At 42.8% G+C, this 21888-nt stretch overlaps 1 protein-coding gene across 1 annotated transcript in view; it reads left to right on the forward strand.

Annotated features, from left to right (window-relative positions):
• Positions 1 to 3634: 3634 nt before the first annotated feature.
• LOC103664926 (glucosaminyl (N-acetyl) transferase 2 (I blood group)) overlaps positions 3635 to 21888 on the forward strand; it is a 31012-nt gene continuing 12758 nt past the window's right edge. Inside the window, exon 1 of the mRNA XM_008692822.2 lies at positions 3635 to 4862. Within this exon, the coding sequence (XP_008691044.2) occupies positions 3785 to 4862 (1078 nt within the window). The 5' untranslated portion in view covers positions 3635 to 3784. The remainder of the gene's footprint in view (positions 4863 to 21888) is intronic.

Below are 21888 nucleotides of genomic sequence, written 5' to 3' on the forward strand. Positions count from 1 at the left end.
GGTGGGTGGAAGCAGCTTCATGCAGGTGTAAGGATGACCAACATCGCTATCTGCCCTCATTCCGCATTTATCTGTAAAGATACAGAAATTCTAGGTGATTGCAAAGACTCCAATACGGCAAAATGTGGGCCTGGAGGATCAGACTGCAATCTAGAACAGAGATCAGCAAACTACATACAGCCCCTGGGCTAAACCTGGCCCATTTCTGTACTGTCTGCAAACAAAGAGCGACTTTACATTTTTAAATGGTTGGGGGAAAAAATCAAAAGAAGATGATTTGGTGACATGGCAATTATATGAACTTTCGATACCAGTGTCCATAAATTAAGATTTAGCAAGACACAGGCACATAGTGTTATGGCTACTTTCATGCTGTGATAACAGCTCTCCATGGTTGCATCAGAGAACAAAAGTCCTACAAGCCTAAAATATTTACTATGTGGCCCTTTATAGAAAAAATGCTGATGCCTGATATAGGATCATGTGTTCAACATAATTGCCTAATACTTTCAGGGAAAAATTCTTGTCATAATTGTGAGGTTATTAAATAACCAAAAGCCTCCCCTTTTGTGCAGAAAATGGTTAATTAAAAAAAGATTCTGAATAAACATATTTCACAAATGACTTTTTATTTTATTTTTAAAAAGATTTTAGTTATTTATTTGAGAGAGAGAGAGAGCTCAAGCAGAGGGAGTGACAGAGAGGGAGAAGCAGGTCCCCAATGAGCAAGGAGCCCGATGCAGGACTCGATCCCAGGACCCTGGGATCTTGACCTGAGCCAAAGGCAGATGCTTAACAGATTGAGCCACCCAGGCGCCCCTACAAATGACTTTTTAAATAACATCTGCAGCACATATGCATAAAATATAGAAATACATTTATATTCCTATTCGCTAGATGTTAGTACTCTGCTTGTTTTCAAAGAAAGTCTGGTTGGCCCAATGTTTGCAGTGATCTGTACGGTTGTCCAGCCGTTTCATAGTGACATTAACTTATTTGATATTTTACAATACTGGAGGTCCTTGTCGACAGTAATAAAATGGTCACCGAGCTGTAGGACTGTCAGCCATCCTTTAATGGAATGATTGTGCAATGCTCTGCTTCTGGAGCTTTTCTGGAACCTATTTCACCCTCTGTCCGCCCCTTCTCGCTGACCACAGGGTGCCCCGATCCCCAGTGCTACATCCCTCTTTTCATCTGTGACTTTTAATCTGTTCAGTTCTGAGTCAGTTTGTTATGATTATGTCTAAGCTAAGAGTCCATAGGCTAAGTCTCAAGAGGGATTCAAAATACATGACCTTTAATGCTGAAAGCAAAGACGATAAACCGGCATCCTTAGGCCCAAATGCAGTCTTCGGGAGTGAATGTACACGCATGTGTCTTACAAATGTGTTCACGACTTGGTAACATTGAAAGAGTTTGGGATATATATATATATATATACATATTTATATATATATATAAAACTCAGCTTTCTCACTTCTCTTAAAATATCTGAAAAGCTGGCAGCACTGGCCCTATGACCAGCATGGCATTAATAGCCAGCACTGAGAGGGAGCTGCTTGCTTTAGGTGGGACCCAGGCTCTTCCCTGAGGTCCGCACACTCCCTCTATGTCCATGACACCTTGGCCAAGTGTTCGCTGCCACTCGTGAACTTACTAGCCCTGCCTTTCCCTTCCTCCACCAGCTTCACTTCCACTAGAACGAAGGGAAGTGAAGGCGTCCAAATGGACGGTTCAGTTCTTCCCTTTCTATAGCCACATTTCTACTTTTTGTCTGGGCCAAAAGGGCTAGCAATGGGAGGGAAAGAGCAAGATTTAACCTCCCCTCGTGTTCAGTGGGAATCAATCAACCCAATGGGAAGCCTTAACAGGATAAATGTTTCTCTTTTCCATTACTAAGAACAGAAGTCAAAATATCAGTTCATTCACACGGTGAGAAATGTTGGGTATTTTTCAAAAGAGAAATGACAACGGTAACTGGTAATGTGTAGTGAACACTTGTGATCGTATACCCAAACCCAGAACAAGCATCATCTCATTTACCCGTTCTTCACACCACGCGAAATGGGAACTGCTGTGATTTTTTCATCTCACAGATAAAGAACCCCGGGGCTAAGAGAGGTTAAGTAACTTTACCCTGGTTTCGTAGCCGGTCACTGACCAGCGGGGATTTGAAGCCAAATAGACTGGAAAGGGAGCTGCAGAATGAAGGTTTCTGGCTTCTGTCCAGCTGAATGACTTTGGAAAAAAATATTCTTCTTGGCTTCCATTTCCTCATCTGCAAAATAAGGGGTGCGTTAGATGATCTTTGGGTCTGTTTCCAAATCAATATTGGTCACCTCCAAGCTACTGTTGTCATTCATGAGCTCCGTGAATGCTAGTAAGCTAAGGGGGAGGGGGTGTGGGATTGGAAGGGGGCAGGGAGATTGCTGCATCATACACCAAACACTTTCCTGACAGAGGCAGCTGCTCCCAGGGCCACATGGTGCCCAGACAGGTAGGATGGATGGGTGACTGCGGGCTGCGAGGGGAGCAGGCCACTTTTAGCTACCACTGTGGCTGCCACAATTAATTTTTTATTTTTAGCTGGACAAGTCACTTCCCCCCCAGAAGTGTCCTTACCACCCTCAAAAGTCTACAGTGCACTCCGCATTTGCTGAGCGCTCCAAGCACCGGCCCAGGTGAGCGACAGCTCCTGTGCAATGTGACCAGACCTGCTGGGCTTCCCTTCCTGCCTCCCCTGGGTTACACTGACTGATACTTCCAGGAATTTTGCAGCAGCCCTGAAGCCTTTGTTTTTTCTTCAGAGTAAGGAAGTGGGAGAAGAGGGGGCTGGGTGGGAAGCAGACTTCTTTGATTTGGATGAAATGACCTCAAATCTGAAGATGTCAGACCTTGCGAAAGACCAGGGGCGAGTCACTCCACATACTGTAGATACTGGGGTGTCAGGAGTTCAAGCTCTCTGAAGCTCTGTGTGAAATGAGAACCAACTTTCTGGGAACAATGACTCTCACCTTTCCCTCTGGCACGCAAACTAAGGTGTTTTATTTCATTTATGTCATCCACACAGACCCTTTAATGTTACAACTCACTGCTCGCATCCTTCTGCCCTCATCTCATGCCCCAAGCGTTTAATTCTTTTTTCCCCTCTTCCGTAGCCTACGCACACATGCATATGCGAGGTAACACCATCAGACTGTCTGATTTAACCCAGGGAACACCCACCTCGCCACAGACTCCTCGGCCGTTGATGATCTTCTACTTACGCCTATTACAAGTGCGTTTTTTCTTATCTGTGTCTGTGTGCCCAGAGGTAGAAATAACACTGAAATGCTAAAGAGGGGCAGAGAAACGGGAAGACGAACAAAGCCGAGGGGCGGAAGTCCTAAATGCCGTGGTTCCCAAGGGCTGCTAGCAGGTTGCGGGGCGAGGCAGAAAAAGTAGAAGCACTCACTCTCCAAGCCGAGGAGAGCGCCTGAGAAGCGCAGGGAGAGCAGATCGGAGGAGACGGGATGGAAGGGGGGCGGGGCGAAGCGAGGGAAACTCAGCCCGGGTGAAAAGGACCCGTCAGTCCGTTCCAGAACGTAATTTGCTAAGATCCGCCCCTTGAGTTTCGTATGCAAATGAGGAGGTCCGGGCGGGAGGCGGGACCGGGCTGCGCGGCGCGCGGCTGGCTGCTGGGGATTCTGCACCCAGGGTCAGAAGAGCAGTGCGGGCTGGAGCAGCATCTCTCCTCCGGCCGGCGCCGCGGGGATGGACGCCACGCCGCAGCAGACGGTCAATGAGGCTTGAAGGACTCCAGCCCTCGGGAGCAGCTTGCCGAAATTCAAGACTGGGAAGAGAAGTCAGTTCAACCTCTTCACACGTGTGCTTTCAGGGTCTGGTCATTTCTCAATCCCTGGAGAGAGATTCCTTCCCCAAGGAAGTGAAAATAATGAACTTTTGGAGGTACTGCTTTTTTGCTTTCACTCTGCTCAGTGTGGTTGTTTTCGTGATACTTTATAATAGCCAGTTACACCTGCCAAAGAGTTTCGGGACGCTGAATGGCTCCAGTCACAAGTATTTTAGAATAGATGCCTGTGATTACGCCTTAGAAGGTAAGTCAACTTTTTTGTGGGGAAAGACCTTGTCATCACCTCTGGGGAGTGTCCCGTGTAAGGACTACCTAATCCAGAACCACTACATCACCAGCCCCCTGTCGGAAGAAGAGGTTGCTTTCCCTTTGGCTTATGTCATGGTCATCCATAAGGACTTTGATACTTTTGAAAGGCTCTTCAGGGCTGTCTACATGCCCCAAAATGTCTACTGCGTCCATGTGGATGAGAAAGCCACAGCTGAGTTTAAGGAATCTGTGTGGCAGTTACTGAGTTGCTTCCAAAATGCTTTTGTTGCCTCAAAGATAGAGCCAGTGGTCTACGGGGGCATCTCCCGGCTCCAGGCTGACTTGAACTGCCTCAAAGACCTAACTGCGTCCAAGGTGCCGTGGAAGTACGCCATCAACACGTGTGGGCAAGACTTCCCCCTGAAAACCAACAGGGAGATAATTCAGTATCTGAAAGGATTTAAAGGGAAAAACATTACCCCGGGGGTGCTGCCCCCAGCTCACGCAATTAAGCGGACTAAATTCGTCCACCAGGAGCACATAGGCAAAGATGGCTCTTTTGTGAAAAATACTAATATTTTGAAAACCTCACCTCCACATCAGCTGACCATCTACTTTGGCACTGCCTATGTGGCCCTTACCAGAGAGTTTGTCAACTTTGTCTTCCATGACAAAAGGGCCGTTGATCTACTACACTGGTCAAAAGATACTTACAGCCCGGATGAACATTTCTGGGTGACACTTAATAGGATTCCAGGTATGTGCCGATTTCCATTCCAATTTTTTCTTGAGTTCACTCTTGTCCAACACTTCTAGGGAACAGACTCCTTTGAAATTACTTGAAAAAAAATTTTTAGTGCTTAGAAAACCATCATCTGGTTGCTTTTTAGTGACCAGCTTCATGCCAGTTTGCTGTCTTGTAACTGTGTGCAATATAGTGATCTAAGAAGTACGCAGAGCTGCAGGAGCTCTGGCAAAGCTGTCTTTGATCGTGTATCGCGTAGCTCAGTCTTTTGTTTGCGTTTTTTTTTTAAATTGAGGTGTAATTGACATATACTAACTCAGCCTTGTGAATGAATGCTTTTCATCGTCCTTGATAAGCACAGCTATGATGTGTTGAAATTGATTTTTAATAAGCATTCTAGAATTTATGAGTTGAAATAGGTATGTCACACAGTATTCCATTCAGAGCATGTCACACAGTATTCCATTCATCCTCAAAGTCATTGCTCAAAGTTGGTGGGGCTGCTTTTAGAATCTGTGAATCTTCTTTCGAAGTTGATCAATTATCTCTTCAGTTAAATGTCTCTAATCTAAGACCTAACCAAGTGCCGACTCAGTTCAACAAAAACAGTCTAATATTTTGTTGTCAAGAAGAATGGGTAAAATGAATTGGAATACACAGAGTCGATCAACAGCTGGAATTGATCCAAAGTAAATTCTCAATTTCGAAGTCACCAATTATTGGAAATTCCACTTTGCAGTCTCTTGATTTCATAGACTGTGAGGTCTTTTCCATTGTTTATGATCATTTGGAAAGGGGGCCAAGGTATGCCGGACAATTGAACACAGAAAACAGCACCAGATTCCCTCTTTGATTCAGGACTGAGTTTCTTTTCAAAATTCTGTTTTCTGTATGTTGTCTGAGAACACCTGTGTGACCTGTAGCACCTGTTCCTGGTGATGTCCCAATAAACGAGTTTCCCCTGTTGTGACAGCACGGCTGTGAGTATCAGCCCTGTGTGCGGGTGGCCCTATGCCTGCCATATGTGAAATGACTCCCTCCCTGCTCTTACATGGAGTATTGTTACCATGGACACATTTGAGTGCGGTTTGAAGCTACCTTCATAGCCGAAAGTAGATTCAGAGCAGTGACTCTTAATATGCAGCATTCCTAAGAGCCAAATTGGAGTGGTGGTCACGAAAGTCTGCTCAGAGCAGAAAGAGGACAGGCAAGGTGACTGGAAACAGACATTCTATCCCGAGGGCTACTAAATCGTCAGATCAGAGAGACCTGTAGGAGCGGGAGTAAGCCAACATTTATCAGAGTGTAGTGAGTGTTCATTCTTATTGTTTGCAAAGGACTGTTTTAAACACATGTAAATATGCTGTAGGTGGCATCTAATATTGTTCTGGTTGATCTAGTTTGTTTCGGTTGTATGTTCTACATCATTTCAAGGATAAGAAATAATCATTGTCCTCCTTCTATACAGAGGAAGAAAAGGAGGCTTAGAGAGATTGAAGTAATACCCTCCTCTTTATACAGCTTGTCCAAGCAAAGCTGGGATCTAATCCTGGATTCCTGTGACCTGAAGTTTGAACTTGCACCGGGAAAGGAGGGAGTAATCATTTCTTCTTTCCTATATCTAAAGCAAATTCCTGGGGCTCTTGGGTAGCTCAGTCAGTTAAGCGTCTGACTCTTGATTTCATCTCAGGTCATGATCTCAGGGTCCTGAGATGGAGCCCTGCATTGGGCTCCAAGCTCACTGCGGAGTGTGCTTGTCCCTCTCCATCCCCCTGCTTGTTCCCACGCACTCACTCTCTCTCTCAAATAATAAAGAAAATCTTTAAAAAATAAATAAATAAAGCAAATTCCCCAAATTCCCTGCAGAATCCCAGAAAGGGGGTGGGGTAAGGATGGAAGGGTGAGGGGGAGAACAGTGGAAGTAAGCTCCACCTGACCACTTAGGCTGGAAATAAGGTTAGCAGGAATATGGGGTGCTGGTGTGTGTGTGTGTGTGTGTGTGTGTGTGTGTGTGTGTGTGTGGTGTGAACACAGTAAACATGCTGAGGCTTAGCAGGGCCAGTGTGCTAGCTGGAGTCCTTGCTAGAACTGATTGCCAACCCCACACAGGCTTCTCTGCCAGCTTCCTCAGTCCCCGTCTGGAACAGGCCTTGGTCTGGCTCTTCTTCGGTGAACCAGTGGAAATGGGAGGTGTTCTTCGGTTAATATTCTTACAGAAGGCTGGCGAGGGGAGAAGCAACCAAGCTGAGACTTTGAACCTAATCATGTCAAGTATCTTGAAAATTTTGTCTTTACGATGAGTAGACGTCTTCTTTCTTTTTCTTTAAATTCTTTTTTTTTTTTTTTTTGTTACGTAATCTCTACGCCCAGTGTGGGGCTCGAACTTACAACCCCAAGATCAAGAGTCACACGCTGTACGGACTGAGCCAGCCAGGCATTTCTTGTTCATTTTACATGTACCGTTTTTAAGTTCACCACAAAAATACGCAGAAAAAGAGAAGTAATCTTTATTTTAGGTACCCTATTGTCTGTGAGAAACAAAGGGCTACCAGATGTGTTCTTTATTTACATAGATCGTATGCAGATATTTAGGAAGCTAATTTTAATTGAAATGCTTAAGTTTTTCTTATTTGGAAGCATTTTATAAAGCATTTTATAATCTGGGGCCCAAACAATTTGGTGGAACGCAGTTGCCAGGGACCTTTGCTTCCCAGAACCCAACAATGGCCAGTGCACCGGACTCTCAGACAGGTTAGTAGAATGAGTATCTGTTGTTTCCTTGCTTCAAGCTTTCCGGTGGCTTTTCATTATCATCGGGAGGATCGGGTTGAAGTTCTTACTGTGACGTGACCTCCATGACCTGACTCCTCCTCCTCTCCCCCTCCCCCCCCACTCATCTCTCTACTTTCATTTCTTTTTACTTGGTGTCTCAGACTTTCTGTTCCAGCAACTTCTTGGCCCTACACACTTTGCAGTTTTCATTTAATTTTTTTGTGTGGGGGGTGGTGGCTTTTCGTGATGTCCTCTCCGAGACATCCCTACAACCATCCCTTTACAATCCGCCTTGGCTGGCGCCTCTTGGGGCCATCTCCCATCACCTACCTCCCGGATGGTTGGTACCCCAACTCTGGGTTCTCCTCTACTCGAGGCCCCTGCTGCCAGCGTTGGATTGTAATTTCCTTTTAAGTGCATGTCTCCTCTGCCCTACCCCCTCGGTGTTTGGGTTCCTTAAGGGGACGACCATCTTTGTCTTCCCCATCCCTACCCTGTACTACCACCTACCACGGTGCCCGACTTGAGGATTTGTGGCTTGCTGGATGGCTGTGGGGTAGGTTGGGGGAGGGGCTAGATAGTTAGGAGAAGCTTGGAAGGATGTATAAAAAGTGTCCTATCTCAGGGTGGGGTGGGGCGAATATTTGATAGTAAGGATTAGAGAAACAGGAGGTAAGATACTGCTTGGAGGTATCATTCCACAAGAGCTAAATCGCACAAGTGATATCAGTAAAGAGAAAGAGAAAGATAACAGAAAGACCTTGCAGAATTGGCAAGCCCCAGAGTTCCAGCTGGAATAGGGCCAAGTTCCTCCTTAAAAAAAATCTGGTTTCCAGGTAGTCACCCTGAGCCCATCATGCGGTCGCTTCTGATTCCAAGAGAAAGTACTAGCACCCTATGTGGGCACCTCTAGTTAGTTCCCACCTTACTTGCACCTGGTTTGAGTTTCTCCCACAACCTGGTGCTCATCCAGTCCTGCTGGTAGTACTTCTTCCTGGCCTACTCACGGTTCACGCAGTGGGCTTCTACTGTCTTAATTTGATCTAGGCTACTTCTTAGCTACTGGATTAGGAAAAAAAAAACACCTGAGTATAAGAAAATGAAAGGTTAGGAAAAGACAACAATAGAAAGAAACTTGAAACATTTCTCCAGGTGTAGCTCCCGGCGAACGTAAACAGTGAGCCATTGAGAAGGTATGTGTTCTCCACGGAAAGGTTACCAGGCCCTTAAATCTGGGCGGGGCTGGATCCGTCCCAGTCATTTTCAAAGTATGCATTGTGTGCTCTGTACATCAGCCTAAATTTAGAAGTCTGTTTGTAGAACCACAAGGGATGCATTCAGTCATGCCAGTTGTACCAATGACGGAGAATTAGAAACATGGATGGCCTGGTGGAGTCCTGTCTTCATGAATGTCATCAGAACAGGCAGGTCTAACAAAGCTGAGTTTGTGTGTGTCCAGGTGACAATCCACACTGGCACTTCTTTTGTCAATATGGAGATAAATTCTGATTGAAGGAGAAATTATATAAAATAGAAACTTCCCTGGGTTCTTATCCATTTAAAGAGTTTTAAAACGATACCACTTTAGGGGCACTTGAGTGGCTCATTTGGTTAAGCGTCTGACTTTTGATTTCAGCTCAGGTCAGGAGATCGAGCCCCGTGTCAGGCTAGGCGTGGAACCTGCTTAAGATTCTCTGTCTCCCTCTGTGCCCCCCACCATGCACGTGCTTTCTCTCTCAAAAAAAATAAAATAAATAAAATGATACCACTTTTGTGTAGCCAGGTAATACTAAGTACACATAATAAATTTGGACATGATTTTTAAAATATTATATCAGTGATTTGGGCCTTCTGGCCAGTTTACCTCTATTAGAAAAGGGCTCTGGGCTCTTCTTGGGCCAGGAATTTGGGGAAGATTTATAATTTACAATTCATCCTGGCTCTTGAGTGCCTAGATTGATGAATTTATATCATAAAATGTTGAGTTCCTGGTAGAGAAACCTTAGGCAGGTTGCCTACTATTTGCATAATTAAGCTCTGCTGAAGCTGTAGGCAGTTGAAGGATCATTTATGATGCCTCCAGCCATTGGCTCTGCTGTACTATTTGGATCATCTTTATTGGGGAGTCTATGCCCAAACATTCTTTGCTCCCCACCCCTGTGAAGGAAGTAGTCCGGAAACACTGCTCTTAATTAGCTTTTAATTCCTAATCTCTAGAACGACATTATGCAAGACAGAAGAAATTGGATTAAAGTATATATGAAGATTTAATTAAATATAAATACCATTATGATTGGTACATAGCCACTGAGCTTAACATGACTTGATTTCTGGCAGAAAGGATTAATGTAGCTACCACTTCAGGACTGGCAAGACCATTTGTCCAACATTCTTTCACCCTGTCATCATTGTCTACCAATTGTATAAGACAAATATTTTCTAGAAGCCACCGTTGCCTTTATTTTAAACAAAAACATAATATTGCATTTCAATGACTCTTTAAGCAGTAACATAAAATATTTTGTATATCAAAGCCCTAATAGATATATAATCAGTGTCAAAATTATCTCTGTAACATCAGTATCTCTACTCTGTTTCTCTGAGCCATTACAACAGCATTCCCTTCCATCTGCCTTTGAGTCCCCATGATACTAGGAAAAGGACTTGGGAGCCCGACAAACAGAATTGAAGCCCTGGCTCCTATTATTTGCTGACTAAATGGGATTGGCCTTAATGTATGCTGACTCTCAGTTGACCCATCTGTGATGATGGGAATAATAAAACAGCACTTAGTTTCCAGAGAAGGTATAAGTATTAAGTAAGGTCATGCGTATGGTGTAGGGTTCTGGGACAGAGCCTGGTGAAACACAGATTGCTGATTTCAGACTTTCTGATTCAGGAGGTCTGGAGCAAGCCCCAGAATCTGTATTTCTAACAAGCTCCCAGGGTATCCTGATGATTTTTGTCTAGGAAGCACACTTCGAGAACCGCTGATCTAGACCCTTTTTGACAGAGACTAGCCCATTTATAGATTTGCAGCAAATGTTGGTTCTGCTGATTGCCATCAGAGACTCTCTTGACTGAGAAAAAAGGCAGCCACCAGAACGAAGGAAAGTGAGGGCATATCAGGAAAAGCTGGACGGTTGGTGTTGGCTGCATGTAGAGGATGTTGTAAAAGTGGTGTGCAAAGGGCTGACGGGAAAGTACTCTTATTGAGCAAATATCCCCAGGGTTCAGGAATGAGGCAAACCCGCTAATGAATTTGAGATTTGTCCTTACTAGCTTGGTGACCTGGGTAGCTCTAACCTCAGACTCCTCATCTGTACAGGCCTGATAACAACAGCTACTTAATAAGTGGTTCTGAGAGGGGCACCTGGCTGGCCCAGTTGGTCGAGTACGTGACTCTTGATCTTGGGGTCGTGAGTTCGAGCCCCATGTTGGGTGTAGAGATTACTTAAAAAAATAAAACAAAAATTTTTTTAAAAAAATAAGTTGTTCTGAGAATTAAATGAAAAAGTTGAGAGCCAAGTGAGTAACACACTTAATACTATGAGTATATATAAAGAAAACCTTAATGTGACATAGAATGCCTAAACAACGAGATCCTCAAGGTGTTAAATAAAATTAATTTAAATATCTTTTTACTATAAAAGGATGTCTACACCATACCTCCACCACCATATACAACTGGATGTAGATACACCCAAAGAAAACCAGGAGGAAGTACAGGGAAATGTAAGTGTTGGGATGGGCACTTACTTACTTACTTACTCTTTGCAATTTTGATTTCCCTTAATGTAACCAGTGTAGTTTTTGAAACCACGAAAACAGCTCACTTCGTCCTCACGTGAATATTGCTAAGTGTGTATTATCCATGAGAAGCGTTTCCTTAAAAATCCAAAGGATGTCAGTAGTGTCTTCAGGACTTTATTTTTGTGATCACATCAGGTGCGAGGAACAGGAATTGGGATTCATAGGTGGTTTTGTTTTCTGAAAGCATACCGCGCACCAGAAGGGACTTACATGGTGTTTGTTTAGAGCATAATACAGTTTCTCAGAAAAGGAAATCAGCACAGCCAGAACCCGAAAGAAACGAGAGTTTTTTCACAATCATTCTATACAGGTTTTTGCTGGCAGCCACATCCTTCCCATTTTGGGTGTTCAACTTCCTCAAAGTTAAAACAAACGTTGCCCCTCCTAGCTACTACACAGGGATAATTTATAAACTCGCATAGGAAATTCACCAGCACGCAGCACCGTAACCCTCTTGTGCTCATCAACCAGTTTCTGCAACTACAAACATACTACACAAACTCAAAGCCAGAAAACAAAATGTATGAAAAATCATTGCGTTGACTCTATAATTTTCAGGCTTTTTGGAAAGAGTAGCTTCCTCTTTTCAAAGGAAATATAAAATTCCAGTAGTCCAGGCTGAGGCTTTCTACATATCCCATGATAATGATTTGCTGAAAAGTGAAAATCTTTTTATCCAGCCTAAACTTCTAGGATATATTACATCAACCAGACTGTATTTTCGTCTTCCTTTTTTTTTTTTTTTTTTTTTTGTGGACAAAGCTGAATCTACAAACTCTTTAAGCCTTAGGAGCAAGAGTCAGAATAATGCTTGTTAACATTTCCCTTCTCTTGGCCCTCCTCTTCCTGCAGGGAAAATGGGAGGAGTATGTTACTAGGAGTAGTAACACTGATTTAGTGGGATAGACCCTTCCACGTGCGGTGTTTAGAGATACTTTTGTTCATCTCTTGTTGCTGTTGAATATCCACTTCCTCTATTTAGGAAAAGAAAAAAAAGGACAAATAGACAGTCTTCTTATTTGATGAGTCCCTGTGTGTTTGTGGAAATGATGCAAGGATATTTCGCTTTCGGCTCTGTATTAATGTATTTACTATGACCACTGGTTCTGGCAGAGCCTTCCCTGGGGGGTTCAGTCATCTTGTTAATTTTTTGCATGTGTGATTTCGTCTGAGATTCCCCAGGTTTCAAGCTTCTGGGCTTTGCACAGGGCTCCTCTCATCTTGCAGGACTGTGCGGAGGGACAAATTCCGACTTCGCATCCCAGCCTCGTCAGGTGACGGCTGGTCTGACACTGGGCAAGTTTACACGACTGACCTGAATCCCAGTTAATTTTTGGTTTTAGGACATTAGAGAAAGTTTGGAAGGTATTTGGGAATTTATTAAAAACTAAGAATTGTGTATTGGGGAGTTCTGATTCAGTTTCACTCCCCATTGTATATACATGTAGAATAATGCATTTCACACCAGTGCCTCTGACTCGCTAGTATTTCTTTTCAAAGATGTTTGTAAAAGAGCCAGAAGAATCTCGGGTGGCTCTAAGGATGAGAGTTTGGGATGACCCCAAAGGACACTCAAGAATTAGAAAAGCAGGGGCGCCTGGGTGGCTCAGTGTCTGACTCTTGATTTCGGCTCAGGTCATGATCTTGGTTGGGGTCGTGGGATCAAGTCCCGAGTCAGGCTCTGAGCTTGGTGGGGAGTCTGCTCGAGATTCTCCCTCTTCCTCTGCCCCTTATGCTGTCTCGCCCTCTCTGTCTAAAATAAATAGGTAAATCTTAAAAAAAAAAAAAAATTAGAACAGCAGTTTATAGCCTTTGAGTGTTTTAAACACTTCACACTGTACCCCTAAAAATAGTTGACTAAATAAATGGACAGTAAGTGTTACAAGCCTGGTATGAATGTTTTATTTTCCTTTTTATAAGTTCTTCAAACTCCAGGCACTGGACCACGTAAGAAAGGCCAATGACCTAGATATGCACACTGTAAAATTATCTTCTAGCCTCTGTCCTTGATTAGCTGTTTGCCCTTAGCTAAGTCACGTAACTTTCCTGGGCCTTGGGTTCCTCCTCAGTAAAATGAGGAAAGTGGGGTGGGTGATCTCAAAAAAGTTCTGCATTTTTTGTTTCTTTAACTCTGGAGCATGCAGTAACCTGCCCTGTGTGGGCTTCAGTTGACCCATCTGTAAAATGGAGACAATACCAGCAATTTACAAGATGATGAAGAAAGTAGCTCCCAGCTCAGCCTTTGTTGATTCTATGACCATTTCCATCCTGCCCCATTTTCCAGTATAGGATTACTGGAACAATGGCCTCTGGGCAATGAATTTCCCTCCTTTTCCCTCACAGTCCCTACGTCTATGTTTAGATGCCAACCACCCCTCCTGCCATAACTTAATAAAACTCAGGCCAGTCATCACTGGCAGTGGGTGGAGGTGATTTTTTTTTGTAAAATTCTAACCAAATGAGGATGTTAGTTACTGAGTACTAACACAATATCCCCATTTGCCTGGCTGTCTTAATATAGCACATTTCTCCTTGTTTTTGGAGAGTATTTTCTGGGCACGCCCATAACACTGAGCTAGACGGAGGCGAGTGTAATATATAACTGTGGGGGAGGGAAGGAGGCCCTCTGGAGCCAGACTACTTGGCTTCAAATGCAGTTTTGCAGATTCCTAGTGTATACAATTGGAGGCAAATGATGTAATCATTCTGAATCTCAGTTTCTGTGTTTGTAAAATGGGGACGATAATAGTACCTATCACTGTAAGTGAATTATGTGTAGTAATACGTATCAGTTGCCCAAAATGGTGCCTGGTAAGTATAAATACTATTAGGTGTTTGTTTCTGTTTTTATTCCACCCAGTTGTCCTCCTTAAGAGACAACAGGTACTGGAAAAACACAGTTTTTCCGTGATGCAGAGGCTTCTGAGATTACTCCAAAGGATCTGGAAGATTTTCTAGAACTCAGACAAAATCAGCTTGAATTTCCCCCTCTCCCCAGCTTCCAGTACTACTCTCCTGTGTGGGGACATGAGAGGAAAAGAGTAACTGACAGTATGACACTGGCCAGTGAGAGTGTTTGTGTCACGTACATCATTTTTTGGTGGTCAGTTCATGCTTAGGTACGAAGAAACGCGGGTGATCAACAATAATCCTTTGTCAATGTCGACATCCTGACTCGAGGGTACCTGCAATTTCCAGATAATCTCAATCTCCTCTCTCTGCCCCGATTGGAAAAGAAAATGCAGTATTGTTTCCATCAGAATGAGGGGGCACCTGAGCCAGGATAAAACAGGGTGTCTCATGGGGCGCCTGGGTGGCTCAGTAGTTAAGCGTCTGCCTTCAGCTCAGGGCATGATCCCGGGGTTCTGGGATCGAGCCCCACATCAGGCTCTTCCGCTGGGAGCCTGCTTCTTCCTCTCCCACTCCCCCTACTTGTGTTCCCTCTCTCGCTGGCTGCCTCTATCTCTGTCAAATAAATAAATAAATAAATAAATAAAATCTTTAAAAAAAAAAAGAAAAGAAACAGGGTGTCTCAGGAAGGGTCATCAGGTCCATCTCCCTGTCTGCTTCCATCCATTGTGTCCCAAGAGGGATGCGTGGAGTGAGAACTGTGCCAAATGAAACAGACGTGGCCTCGTTTACCTTCAGAGTCCTCCAGTGGTCCACATGGAATTGAGACCTGTGGTAGAATGAGGAATGTGGGGGGAGGGGGCTCAAATCCTGGCTGCTTCTAGCCTGTGATATCGGGCAGATCCCTTCAGTTCTGCAAACTTCATTTCCTCAGCCGAGGAATGATACTGCTGATCTCACGGTGGTGATGGGAAAGGAGGCACGTGTTCGAAGAAATGACTCAAGTAGAAACTCTTAACTGTACCGTAACTCTGCAACTAGTAACCTACAACTCCAGCAGAGCTCTAAAGCCTGTAGTGCCACTCCTGACTCACGGAAGGTGCTCACTGAATGTGGTTTTGGGGATAGGTTTTGTTTTTGTTTTTGTAAGTGAAACATACCAGAAAGAGTAAAAACTTGAAACAGCTACTTCAAGAAGAACACAATGACTTTGTGAAGTGGAATGGGTTAATTTCATTCTGGAGTTGGAAATATAGTCCCATCATTTAGGTTTAGAGGAACCAAGCCCAGGAAGGTGAAGTGATTTGTTTGGGTCACCTGATGTAGCAACTGAATTGGGTCACGAAGATGGGACTTTTTTTTTTTTTTAAAGATTTTATTTATTATTTGAGAGAGAGAGAGCACAGAGGGAGAGGGAGAAGCAGACTCCCCGCTGGGTAGGGAGCCTGATGTGGGGCTCACTCCCAGGACCCTGAGATCATGACCTGAGCCGAAGGCAGATGTTTAACTGACAGAGCCACCCCGGGCGCCCCGAAAATGGGACTTCTAAGTCATAATACAATAGTCTGTATATTTAGTGCTTCTCACAATTTCTTTCTGAAATACTCTAGATTTTGGAGCAAAGGGGCAGTAACATTTTGGTATGTATGTTATCTAATACTGAAAGAGAAGTTTTAATGATGAGATTCTATAAATGTGTTTGAATTCATCAAAAAAGTAGTGAATATTAATATTTCTCAAATGAAAAATTCTGTTGTTATACTGCAAAGTGGAATTTTTAAATGTATCCATTTACAATGAAGGAGACCCATTCTGTTACACAATATTGTTGAATTTGAAGAAGTTTCCTTTTTTTTTTTTATTTTTAAATTCATATGCACTTCTGGGTATCCAGTCCCGTGTGTCCTGACAGTTGTAGAGTGTTTACTACCTTGTTGGCAAATCCTGACCTGTTCTCTTTCCTGTGGTTTTGCCTTTCCAGAATGTCATAAAAACGGAATCATGGAATATGTAGCCTTCGGGGTCTGGAAAAGCAGCTTTTTATTCGGCCTTTTAAAAAATCTTGGTGAATGAATGTTGTGTGTTCCCAGGTGAATATGATGGTTTCCTAGAGACCCTCTGGCATCCTAATAGCTGCTGATTATTCGTTCTATTTGGCAGACTTTTCCCATATTATTTATTTATTGTTTTCCATAAGTAATAGAATTAGTTGGACTTCTATTACTTAAAAAAAAAAGCATGGCCATTTTTAGTAATAGTATTCACTGGGGTAATAAACTACAAGTAAATACAGTATGTAGCTATATCATTATTAGGCTTCAATGTGGTAAGCTTTTGTTAGCTTTGGTTTGTTTTTATCTGTGATTCCGAATATAGACAGTCCCCCCGACATGGTGGTTCTGGTTCTGCTTACTATTTTTCATCTTTAGGATGGGTGTGAATGTAATTTGCATTGGGTGGAAACTGTACTTTGAATTTTGAATTTTGATCTTTTCCTGAGCTAGGTATACACTGTGCTCTCTCGTGGGCGTCAGCGGCGAGCTGCAGCTCCCGTCAGCCCCGCGGTCGCAAGGGTCCACAGCTGATCCACAGCTGATGCTCTGGTTTTCACTTCCAGTACAGTGTTCGGTCAACGACATGAGACCGTCAACACCGTATTACCAGACAGGCTCTGCGTTAGATGATATTGGCCAACCAAAGGCAGTGTGGGTATTCTGAGCATATTTGAGGTAGGCTAGACTAAGCGTTGATGTTCAGTGGGTTAGGCGTATCAAATGTATTTTCAACTCAGTATTTTCAACGAACAGTGGGTTTATTGGGACTTGACCCCATTTTAAGTCCAGGAAAATCTGTAAATGGTAGGAATATCACATGTTTGTTTGGAAGAATAAGAATAACAGAAAAACTGCATTTCACTTTTATTCCAGAAACACATGTGACAGATTCACAAAACTTCCATCGTGAGTCCTTTCGGTCAGTCACGCGAGAGCATCATAATGAGCACATCAGAACATCCCAATATGATCTCTCATCAGAACTCATTGGGGGGGCACCTGGCTGGTTCAGTCCTAGAGGATGTGACTCTTCTTCTCCGAGTTGTGCGTTCATGCCGCACATTGGGCGTGGAGCCTACTTACACAACCAACAAAAAACTCACACAGAAGAAAACTGGTCTAGATTTGTAGAGGGCTTAAGAGTTTATCTTTTACTATAAATTAAGCATATTAGTCATTGGTCTTGATCTAAATACATCCATACTTCAGAGTTTCTAAAATATTGAAATAACTATCATTGTACAGGATACGGACTTGATACTGAGAACACCAGTGTCGAGTCGTTAAGAATCAGGGCCTCGAAACCTGAAAGCTGGAGACTCAGAACTAGCACTGTGATACCACGGATGACCCTGGGCAGAGGAAAAGGGGCCAGAGCAAGGAACTGAAGGGGCCAGCGTTTCTTTGAAGTCTCATGTTTTATTTTACAAATTTATTAAAAAAAATCACATTCCTACATATCTGTAACTTTCTTAAACTTTGTATTGAAATACTACATAGACATACAACTGCACTAATTGGAATCGGTCACTGAATTTTCAAACAGATCCTTACCTGAGTAACCCGCACAAGAAAATATGTTACTGCTGGTACTCCAGGGAACCCCTCCAGAGTCCCTTCCAAGAGTGACAACCATCCCCACCCCATAAATTCCTTTTGCCTGTCTTTGTGTTGTCGTGGGACTTCTAATTGTAGCCCAATGCTTTTTTATCCAAATGTTCACGTTCAAGAGATGTTTCCAGGAAGAAATGCTAGGCCTACCCTGTGGCTTTCTGTATTTCTAGAAACTGCTGCAAACTCCATGGGGTGGGGGGTGGGGGTGGTAAGATAGGGGATAGAAGGTGGGGGGTGTCCACATACCAGGGGCACATCCCAAGACTCTTTCTCCTGTGTTTCTTCTCTTCTGAAAGTTTATTTAGATGTTTCTCATATTTGCAGAAGAAGAGTGTAAACAGAACTCCTTCTCCAGTTCTGTATAAAAGATTGCTTGCTATAGATAGGCACTGTGTTTCCAGAATTAGCAACCTTTATATATACCCCAGTACATGCAGCAACAAATGGAACTTACCACTGACTTTTAACCCTTTTGGACCTGTCTTGGGTTGAAAATAGGGATTAAAATTAGACAAGAGTCCTGAGCAACTATGGTTTTTATTTGGCTGCTTTTACATGGAGTTGGGAGGGAATGTTTTACAACTTGCGAATGAATTCTTGATTTACGTCCAACTGGGTGTAGCCTGGTGCCTTGTTTTGAAGGTGAAGAAGGCACTGTGTACTGGGCCCGATGAAAATTTGCCTAATGGATTTGTTAAGAACCTTTTCCCAGACAACCAATGGAGTCATACAGGGCATGCTATGTTCTGTTGCCTCCAATAGGGAATGATCCTAAAGTGAAATTCTTATCGTGGAATGGAATGAGAAGGGGAATCAGTCTGGGAAACGCTTTTATTTGAAACAGTCACGTAAAATCTAGAAAGTGCCACTTGAAGTGCAGACACTTAACTGAAGCTGTAAACAAACACATCTAAACAATTAGATCACAGAGGAAATTACCGTACTTGATTGTTCACGTGCTGGAAATAACAACAGAATCTCCCGTTTCTAGAATCTATAAAAACTTAAGTCCTAAGGAAACAGTTTTTGAATTGATAATCCTATGAAAGCAGTAAACTTGGACATAAGGAATGCCCAGAGTCATTTAAAGAAACCCAGAAGCAGACACAGGGCAGACAGTTCGAAGGAATCCTGCTTCCCTCCCCCTGCAATAGGAGGTAAACAAGGTCAAGCCTGATGATAGAAAAAGCCATCTAGTGGTATCGCCAATGAAGTGGGCAGATGGGAGGCAGTCAGAATAGTCTCAGTGAGAAATGTAAAGCCCCTGAATTAGGACCATGCCAACAAAGCGAAGCAACACTATTATAAGCCAGGGAGGGTTTAAAGAACCCCCGGTAGGTTGGAAATCAGTCGGGGGCTCCCGTACTGCACCAAATGGCGAAGTCGTAGCTGGAAGGGATTATTCAGTGGACTTGGGTTCCTTGCAAAGGTGAAGGATTTTGAAAACTGTCATGGTTTAGTGGACGAAAGAAAGGCAATTTGACAGCAGTCTCCGAGCCTGGAAGTGGTGAAACTGAAGGTCTTAACCATCTTAGAAAAATGGGCCATGATTAAAGTAGTGTTTGAGGAGAGTTACAGGTGATAAGCAGCAGAAGAGAAATGTAGGCAGTCAGTGGGTCAAGGTCAGTCTTTAGGTCAGGATTATATTGAAATCTGAACTGCTCTGAGTCAAAGATTTTCCACCTTTCTAGATGTGTCATTGACCTTCCCTGTTCTTCACCAGAAGACTGTTGGGGAAAGACTTGAGAAGAAGTGTCTGGGCTGCTAGTAGAAATATTAATAAATACAAACCCTTTTGGATACACTAGTCCAAAAGCTCCAAGAACATCTCATTCATAGCTTTACCCTCAACATCTACTCTAGAACATAGGAAACATTCAAGAAAACTGTTTGAATAATTGAGTAAATTATCTTGAAACAAAATCAGTAAGTTATTTAGCACGTCCACACTCCTGGGCGATTCACTTAAATTTCCCAGGCTCTAGTTTACACCGCATGCCAATGAGAAGGAATATATTAAAACAGTAAAGCATATTAAAATTTCTGAAGTCCCTTCGAGTCCAAAATTCCGGGTTTTTCTTCCTTTACTCATTTCATCTTTTCCTTTTTACAACCAAAGAAGAATCAATTTGTTGACAGTTACTGGAGGTGAACGCAGAGGTGTCATTTTAAGGATATTATGCCACGATCTCAACGACTCAGAACTCTAGAAAACATCCGTATGAAACAAGACAGGATCTCTTTTAGTACATTTCATGTGTTAAAAATCCTAAGTGATTAATGAACAACTTTGTAGGTAAGAACAAAAATATGCCGTTTTATTGCTAAACATGACCCCAATTAACAATAAGAAAAAAGGGCTACAAGTTACTTCACACTACATTTCCCACTTATTAGGTAATTTTCCATTATTTTTGGTTGGTAAAGCAAATCACTGCTGAACCTTGTGCTTTTCTTTTTCTTTTGTTCAGTTATTCTTACAATAGTCACAAGTACAATGACGGAGTCAGCAAAGCCAGTAAGCCTCAGAGGTCATAAATAAACAGATGAAAAATATAAAAGCAAGAACATTAAAGTTTTATAAACTAAAAAAAATATGTTCATTTTACACGCAAATATTTGCACATGATTTTATTAATAATGTACAGTTTCATGTTCTCAGTCGGGGCAGTCTGGCTCCCCAGGGAACATTTGGCTACATCTGAAAACATTTTGGGTTGTCACGGGGTGGGAGAGGGAAAGGGGTGGGAGGTAGGAGGATGGGACAGGTGTGGGGATTGCTACCAGCATCTAGTGGATAAAGGCTCCGCATCCTTCAATGTGCAGGACAGGCCCCACAGCAACGACAATGTCATTGCAGCCCCAACGTCAGTAGCAGGCCAACACTGGTAAACTTGCTTCTGGTTATAGTGAAGAAGCAATCTCTTTCAGTTACAACTGTCCCCATGACTTTAATAGAGGAATTATGTTTGCAACCATCTATTTAGGGAAGTATGCCAGGCACGGTGCTAAGCACAAGACATACGTTATCTTATTTAACATGAACAAAACCCTGTAAGGTTTTGAAGGTTAGTACGTGGTATCTTAAAGAGATTACGTAATTGTTCAAGGTCACACAACCGGTAATAGTAGAGATAAGGATTTGAAATGTGGACTCTGACTCCAAAGCCTGTGCTGTTAATCATTATGTATAAATAATGTCAAAAGGAACATCTTCACAGACAGATAGACTTAAAAAATGAGGTCCTCAGCTTATTTGGAAGCTGTTGGTTTAAAGGGCCAGAGGGAATTGGGGGTTCTAGCGGCTTTCCCTACATATTTCCAAATCGATTTTCCAGAGTTATACCAATTTACAGCACCACCATTAATTTGTGAGCTTTTTTTAGCAGTGACTTTTGACATTTAAAACCCAAATCCCTTGTTTATTCAATAAGTTAAAAAGTATATATCTCAGCTTCAGTAATAAGCAGTTGCTGAAACTGTTACCACATGTAGGTCTCCCAAAATGAGGACCACACTGTGTGAGAACAATAAGGAGAAAGTCAAGTTAATATAAATGAAGCTTGCATTTCAAAGAACCGTATTCATTTATTCAACAAATGCAGTTATTTGACTCATAATGGCTAAGCTCCAAGAAAAACATTCTGGGTTACTCTGTAAACTTATCTCAAATCTTTTGTTTAAATAAGCCTATGCAGAGCAAATGAGAGAATTGAAGTTTATCGTTTAAAATGGTTTCTCTGATAATATTGGTATCTTCTTTTTTGCCCCAAACCAGACATAATGCAAACTAGACCTTTCCTAGGACACTGGTGAATTGAGGATAGACTTTATCCATATACCCCCTAACTACCCTCCTAGAATCCTGACAAGAATAATCATAATCATTACAGCAGTAATAAAAACACAGTCATCCTGTCCAGTATTTTAAAAAT

The sequence above is a fragment of the Ursus maritimus genome, unplaced genomic scaffold (assembly GCF_017311325.1).
Source record: "Ursus maritimus isolate PB19 unplaced genomic scaffold, ASM1731132v1 scaffold_30, whole genome shotgun sequence".
NCBI lineage: Eukaryota > Metazoa > Chordata > Mammalia > Carnivora > Ursidae > Ursus > Ursus maritimus.